Source organism: Siphateles boraxobius, unplaced genomic scaffold (assembly GCF_051911475.1).
Source record: "Siphateles boraxobius isolate OS27281-9 unplaced genomic scaffold, OSU_SipBor_1 6, whole genome shotgun sequence".
Classification (NCBI taxonomy): domain Eukaryota; kingdom Metazoa; phylum Chordata; class Actinopteri; order Cypriniformes; family Leuciscidae; genus Siphateles; species Siphateles boraxobius.
In genome coordinates this window covers 5,168,974-5,177,156 of record NW_027509186.1, presented here as the reverse complement: position 1 = coordinate 5,177,156, position 8,183 = coordinate 5,168,974, and the positions used below count along the sequence as shown (strand labels likewise).

Genomic DNA, 8,183 nt, shown 5'->3' with positions numbered 1-8,183 from the left:
TTAGGAGAGAGAGGACTCTCTCAACCACAACAGACTCAAGGACAACCTCAGGAGTTTGGCACAACGTCTTCATTCAATGCAGAAGAAGTCCATCGCAACTCCCACCATTTGCTCTGCGTCTCAGGCCCAGGGCCGGCAGGCCACAATCTGAACTCCAGCCATGAGAACAGATCAGATCTAACCACGCAAGTTCATCCTTTTTTCTTCATCCAACGGAGAAGAAAACGATTGCAACTTCAACATTTGACACTCACGGAACCATCAACAACTTAAATTTTCAACAACTTCAAGAATTGTGTCCACTGCAAAGGCCATGCAAGTATACATTTAATGAGGGGCTTTGAAAATGATAAGCTGATGGTTCTTTTAATATTTAAATGGATCTTTTCCATAGTTCCATTTCCTGCTTCCGGTTTCATTTTCACTTTAACCATCTACCTATGAATGTGTGTAATTGTTTGTATGTTAGTTATGTGTTCGTGATTTTGTTAATAAAACTTGTGCACAATATGTATTTGGTTCCGATTCTCTGCTTGCAACAAAGTTTATTTTACGATTGTGATCTGGTAACATGCTCTAAGCGCTGTACATGCTAAGAAAGAATTGTTTTTCTGTGGCCATGAAAGATACCCTTTTTTTAGAATAAATGAATAATCAAAAGACTTTGTTGGACGAACCGATTAATTGATTGTAATATTAATTTAGCTACATCAAGTTAATCCAATTTACTGACCCAAATATTCATAATTAATCATAAAAAGTTATGAGTTATTATTAATATTTCCCCTTTGAGCTAACTCGTTACAGTTCATTATTAGCAGTGATGGGAATAACGGCGTTATAAATAAACGGCGTTACTAACGGCGTTATCTTTTTCAGTAACGAGTAATCAAACAAGTTACTGTTTCCCCCGTTACAACGCAGTTACCGTTACTGACAAAAAAATGTGACGTTACTATAATTGAACTTACTGAAGCGGTTTTCATCTGAGTATGCTCTCTCTCCGCCATAGGACCTGCAAAGTTTTTCCTCTGGTGTGTGTGTGTGTGTGTGTGTGTGTGTGTGTGTGTGTGTGTGTGTGTGTGTGTGTGTGTGTGTGTTTATGAGGCGCCGGAGTGGACAAAAACGAAGCGAACGCGACGCGGAGAGTGCGCTCAACAAAGCGCGAGAGAGACCGAGTGTGTCCGAGAGAGCGCTCAACAGTTGCACAAGAGAGACCGAGCATTATATAGTTTGTTTATAAATAAATGAGAAATTTCAGCATTAGAATAATCTCTATAGCCTATTGGTATCATCTACAACGTTTTAATTAATTTACAAGGTTATACAAATAAAATCTAAAAAATAACCTGCAGGGAACGTTCTGGGAAGGTTCTGTTTAGGTTATAAAAATGAAACCTAAAAATAACAGGGAACGTTCTGGGAACGTTCTCTTTTAAATTAAATAACCTGCAAGGAACATTCCCAGAAAACATCTTTGTTTGACCGGTTGTAAACACGTGCGGTAGGTTATAAAAATAAACCCCCAAAATATTATACTTTATTTTTTATATTATTATTTTTTTTGGTACATTTTTCAGTATTATATTGAGAGAGCTTCATGTTAAACTGTTTACATGTGTGAGGAAGAAAATACTTAGCCTACAGTATGTCTACTAGTTGTGAAGTTGTGTAACAGTTTTATCGTTTTAATATGCACTACAAAGAGTATGTATATTTTTTATTATTATTTATTCATTTTTGGTACATTTCTTAAGAAGCATAATTTATTTTTAAACTTATTTGTTGGCCAGTTGTGGTCTGTGCAATATTAAGTATAAACCATCTATTATGTTTTATTGTTCTACTGTAGTAATTAGGGATGTCCCGATACCACTTTTTCACTTCCGATACCGATACCGATGCCGCACCTTTGGCTTTTGCCGATACCGATATTAATCCGATATTTTTTTTTTAACTAATAAAAAATATAGCACTTTTCTCAATTAGCCACCTAAAATATACCTCCAGTATAGTCCACAACAACAGTTTATTATAAAAGATTGCCACCCTTTATTCAAATGTTACAAAAAATTAAAATACAAGTACTTCAGTACTTCAGGACTACAAAGAGGTTTAAAGTTAAAACAAACTTAAACAGCAGCATACTACATTGTAAATAACCAAATAAATACAAAACTGTCCCTCACAGTGCAGCTATGTGCAAATCACAGTAATAAAAAAAGGCACTGAAAGACCTAAATATGTATAACATAAATATAACATTAACAAACAGTTTAAACCTTACCCTAACTTTAAACAGTTTAAACCTTAACAAACTTCCTGACCTAGCTGCATTATTAACAATTATACAAATTAAAAAAAAATCACTTTCACGGGTGCAGTTTCCCTGTAACAAAGTTCTTGAACATGTTTTACGTTTGCTCACATAACCATGAGGGGCAGATTCTTCTTTAGGAAGATTATTTTTTCAGCGGTCTCTGACGTCAGCCTGTTCCTTCTTTCATTAATCACATTTGAGGCTGTGCTAAAGAGCCTCTCACTCTCTACACTTGTGCAGGGAGCACAGATAAACTTAACTGCCGTGGCTGCCAGGGAGGGCAGTCGAGGTTGGTTTACTTTCCAGTAAAGTAAGGGATCGTCCGACCGTGGAATATTTGCCTCACTTAGGTAGGTCTCCACTTGAATTTGTGCACTTGTGGTTATCTTTGGAACAGGTAATACTTGGTTCTCCTCCAGGATTTCATTAAAGATGCTGCCAAGGCTGCTGGTACTTGTGCCTAACGCCTCCATCCGTGGAGTTTTGTCTGCTGTCTCAGAGTCAGAAGCTGAAGTTTCAGATGTAGTCTTCAACACTTCCTCCATCTTTCCTACCTCCGCCAGTAATGCTTCCTTTCCAAGTCTCAAAGTGTCTGCATTTGTGAAGTACCTGGTATAATAAAATATATAAAATATTAATAATCTAGTATTTTCTTAATATCAAGGTATTTGCCTGCTTGGAAGACTTATACAGTACTTGACGTGGAAATAATGAAATGGTAGTGCAAATTCCATACAGAGGTATTAGGGATTTGTTACTCTCTCTCACACACACACACATACAACACAGGTATGAGGGATTTGTTGCCCCTCTCTCTCTCTCTCTCTCTCTAACACACACACACACACACACACACACACACACACACACACACACACACACACACACTTCCATACAGTGGTATGAGGGATTTGTTTCTGTTTCTCTCTCTCTCTCTCTCTCTCTCTCTCTCTCTCTCTCTCTCTAGGGCTGGACCCGAATATTCGGTGGGTTGGTATTTGATATGCGCAGAACAGTGGAGTATGGACAGAAATGCAAGCCTGCGCTTGTATTTTGGGTTAAGCTGCGGTGCTTTGACGTTGTGTAAAATAGAATAGAAACAAAATGTATTATTTTTCAAACGAGACTGGGACGCCACGTCACAATTTCGTTTTTCTTTATTTAAATTTCGTTTTTCTATATTTAAGTTATTCGTTTTTTTATTATTATCGTTTTTAATTTAAATTTCGTTTTTTTTATTTCGTTGTTATGTTTTATTAATTTCGTTTTTATTCATTTAAATTTCGTTTTTGTTTTATTTAAATTTCGCTTTTATTTATTTAAATTTCGTTGTTATGTTTTATTAATTTAAATTTCGTTTTTATTTATTTAAATTTCGTTTTTATTTATTTAAATCTACCCTACTTTGAGTGTGTGTTTTATATTAGTTTTCGGAGCATAAACTCTGCTCGCGTGATCCGGCATAAACTCTGCTCGCATGCCGCTTCCCACTCGCGCTGTTCTGTAGTTTATTAAAAGTTTATTAATACCATACAGAGGAATGAGGGATTTGTTTCTCTCTCTCTCTCTCTCTCTCTCTCTCACACACACACACACACACACACACACACACACACACACACACACACACACACACACACTAAATAAAGTTAACAGAAATTCCCTTACCTGTCTTTGTAACGTGGATCCAGTAGAGTAGCAACCGAGTATAATGGCTCAGATTCCACGTCATTAAATCGTCTGTTGACTGCGTCAAGGAGGGTACTTTTCATTGTCTTAATCCCCTGATCATCCTCGTTTTCCCGACTGAGAACACGTTTCAGGACACACACAACGGGGATGACATCAGCTAGAGATGCGGAGGAGGCACTCACTGCCCTTGTCATCTCCTCGAAAGGGGCCAGAACCGTGGAAGCCTTCTCCAGCAGCCCCCACTGGTTTGCTGTCAGTGTGGCTGGCAGGTCGTATTCAGCTGTATATGCAGATAGTGTTCGTTTATGCGCAATGAGGCTTTCAATCATGTACAGGGTGCTGTTCCATCTAGTTCGGACGTCCTGCTGCAGACGCTTAGGATGCATATTTAGCTCCACTTGGATGTCTTCTAACCGTGCATAGGCAAGCGGCGAGTGTTTAAAGTGGCCTACAATTTTTCTTCCATTGGCCAATGCGTCACTTACACTCCGCTGCGACAACAGCCCCTCATGTACAATTAGCTGCAGTGTGTGCGCGAAGCATCCTAAACTGGCCACGCCAAGTTGATCCATGGCCTTCTTCATGTTTTTTGCATTGTCCCTTAAGATTACATGGACTTTGTTTTTATTAATCTTCCATTCACGCAACATCTCCTCAATTGCTGCCATAATAAAATCCCCCGTGTGCGAGCCACGAAACTCCCGCGCATGCAAAATAGCTTTTTTCAAACTAAAATCAGAGTCTATCCATTGCGCGGTCAGACTCAACATGGACATTGGACTCACCTCTGAGCTCCAGATGTCTGTTGTGAGACTAATTGCACTTACATTCTCCACAAGTTTGGAGAGAACATCGCAAACTTCGTTGTACATCTGAGGGATTACCTTTTCCGTGATATAATGCCGACTGGGCAAAGTGTAGCGAGGCTCGAGATGCTCAAGTAGGCGTCGAAATCCCACATTTTCTGTCACTGAAAGGGGTTGGTCGTCCAGGACAATAAACTGAACTAGTTTCTCGGTTATCAATTTGGCCTTGTTGCTGCACGGGGGAAGTTTCTCTCGACTTTGTATTGATTCCATCAATGTCTGCTGTCGGACTCGGGGCGTTTTGCTCTTCTTTGCAGCCGTTGCTTGCAGAAATTCCTCATACTGTTCCGCGTGGTGTTTTTCCAAATGCCTAATTAAGTTAGTTGTGTTAAACCGAGCAACAGCACTGCCACCCCTCGAAACATTTGCAGTGCAAATTTTGCATTCAGCCGTTGGACTTTTTTCCTCTTTAAGGTTGAAATAATTCCACACCGCTGACATGGCCATTCTGTAAAATACCGTAGCTAACTCTCATACTCATGCGACTATAATTGGCTACTACTCTCATCACGTGACAGGCTGCGCCGCTAAACTGGATATCGCTCATATTTTTTTCTCCCCTCCGATCTCCGATCTAGCGTTCTGGGCCGGTATCGGCGCGATACCGATGCTGTGGATCGGATCGGGACATCCCTAGTAGTAATGATAATATTTTGAATAATATATTGAATTTAATAGGTGTCTCTCACATTGTCCCACTGCAACATTAAAATAGTGTAGATTAGTGTTCAATGTTTTATAATAATAATTTATTCTATTATTCGTCCATTTCATTCATTTAACATATTTAATACTGGGGGCATCCAAGTTATTTGACATAGGCCTATTTGAACATTCTTTTAAAAAGTAACACAATAGTTATTTTCTCTCGTAATTAGTTACTTTTATAATGATGTAACTCAGTTACTATTTGTGAGAAGTAACTAGTAACTATAACTAATTACTTTTTTTAAGTAACATGCCCAACACTGATTATTAGGGTCCGAGTACGATTGTCCCCACTCCCCACTCTCCACTCTGGCCTGCACTCACATAGGGTTTCAGCATTCGTGCCGGAGCACGTCATTATGGTGCGACGGTTTCGGGATAAACAAGAAGAGCGGCGCTCTCTGAACACAATGGATTCCATTTTCTTTTTGGATAATTTTGTGTCGTTTGGTCCACGGTGGTCCACAGCCCTCTCACAGCCTGTTGTTAAACAGATGTGTCGCCTTAGTGGCGCGAAAATTTTCACGTAATCGTGCTGCTCGTATGAGGAGGTTTGCAAGGTACCAGCTGAAGTGCAGCAAGGACTTTGCAGCTTTGATTACGGACTACAGTTCCCATACATCACGCGTCCTGTTCCGTGCTCCAGCACGGTTAGCGCTCACACTGCATGCGAACCGCGCCCGAGTCCAACTGAATCGTGCTCTGGCCCACCTCTTCCAAGCGGGCCAGGGCCGGCTAATCGAGCCGCGCCCGGGCACGGTTCGGAGCACTCACACTAGTCAAACGGACCGCACTTTGGTGGTCAAACGCACTCGGGCACGGTTCAAACTGGCTAGTGTGAGTACACCCTTAGGTCATATTATCTAAAGTAGTTAAATAATGTTAACTAATAAAACCTTATTGTAAAGTGTCACCCAAATATTTAGACAAGGAACAAATCACTGGGCTTGACCACGTTTGTGAGGTTAAAGTTTCCACTGAAAATTGTCAGAGGAATTGCAGAAAGTTGCCTGTAAACTGTTCTGCGAGGAGAATGTTGTGCCATTATTTGGTTTAGAATGTGTTCTTGTCCAAAATAAGCTGCAAAGTGGAAGTCTGGTTCTGGAGACTAAATAGCTGCTTAATTTCACTACATCACAGTTGGATATGTTGATGACAAGTGGAATCAACAGCACAGGTTCATTACAAGACAAGTGACAATGTATTCAGTTAACTTTCATGTGGCAAAACAGACAACACAAAAACATGGAGGCCACAACTCATTCAAGATATGAATAAATATACTTTCATTGTTTTCTCATTACTGCAGCATCAGCTGCCAGTTATGAGTCACTGATCCAATTCTCCAGTGATCTAAGCCATTCGTTCTTCGAGAATAACAATACAAACTCTGTTTCTCCCTTTGAGCCTGCAAAACATCTGTTTATATTCTTGGGCATTTTCATCATATCTTTGAGAGGTTAGAGGCTTTTGTACATTTGTTGGAAGGTGTTATTAATTCTTACTCTCTTACCCCAAAACTGATCTTCTCTCTTTCTTCAGATTCATAAGACTTTGTCACTGAAACAGAACACCTGGCAAATGCCGTCCTTTCCAGCTTTAAGAGTGGATTTCATTAATCTGATTAATATAAGGAGAAAATGTGGGGGTGTCCCTCAGCTGTGGAAACAATGATTAAAGTGTGCGATTTGTTCAGAGAACATATATTCAGCTGAGGAATGAGAGTACTCATTTTAAACAAAACTTTCATCACTGTAATTAAAAACCTCTTTTCCTGATTTCCTGATGATGTGCAAACATTTGGTCAGCTCTCTTCTAAGCTAAAGAGAGACGTGCACTGTAGAGTGCCAAGAAAGTATAGCCACTTTAAACACAGCTCTATTTAAAAGTAACAATATCAAACACCTACAGGGGAGATTCAGTTGCTGTTGTACATATGACTGAGTGAGCAGACACATTTATGGAATACTGTTATGATTTGGTGGTGTGTTTTTTGGAAATAAATATGTGAACAATTTCAAATAATTTGATATTTTGAGACTACTTTTGAATGGTTGTTGAAGGAGAAATGAAAAATACTGTTTTAAGCCAGATAGTGTCCTTACAAATACCTTGTTAATTATTATTACCTTTAGTCTAAAAATTATGCTTTTAAGGGACAATCTGTAAAAAAAATAACTGTGATTTTTGGACGATCATTTTCTTTCATTTTAAATTGTACTCAACACACTGTAGCTGCAGCTACGGCTGCCAAACAAAAAACATAAAATTAACGTAAAATATGCTAATTTAAATAAAGTGCAAAAAACTTTAACAGAAATTTGATGTCACCATGATTGAGATCAGTGTTTGCTTTAGTTGGGCTCATGACCCTTGAGTTTTTAACATCAGATTTTCTCTGGCTGCTTTAACTGTGTTTATGATACACACTTTTTATGGCAGTAAATGCAGGAGAAAATATCAGATGATGTTGGTCATTTATTGGTGATGTTATAGTCATCATATGATGACCTAATTCACTGATATGACAGTTGAATCTCTGAATATATTAGCTGATATTACATTATATATAAATGAACTTTTGTTTTATACAAAGT

General features: G+C 38.9%; 1 protein-coding gene across 1 annotated transcript; it reads right to left on the bottom strand.

Moving 5' to 3' along the window:
- Positions 1–2,028: 2,028 nt before the first annotated feature.
- Positions 2,029–5,516, bottom strand: LOC143715526 (zinc finger BED domain-containing protein 4-like). Its single transcript, XM_077207336.1, has 2 exons — positions 3,989–5,516; positions 2,029–2,929 (listed from the first exon to the last, which is right to left on the bottom strand). The coding sequence occupies exons 1-2, from the start codon at positions 5,323–5,325 to the stop codon at positions 2,425–2,427; spliced, it is 1,842 nt and encodes a 613-aa protein (XP_077063451.1). The 5' UTR covers positions 5,326–5,516; the 3' UTR covers positions 2,029–2,424.
- Between the last annotated feature and the right edge of the window lie 2,667 nt (positions 5,517–8,183).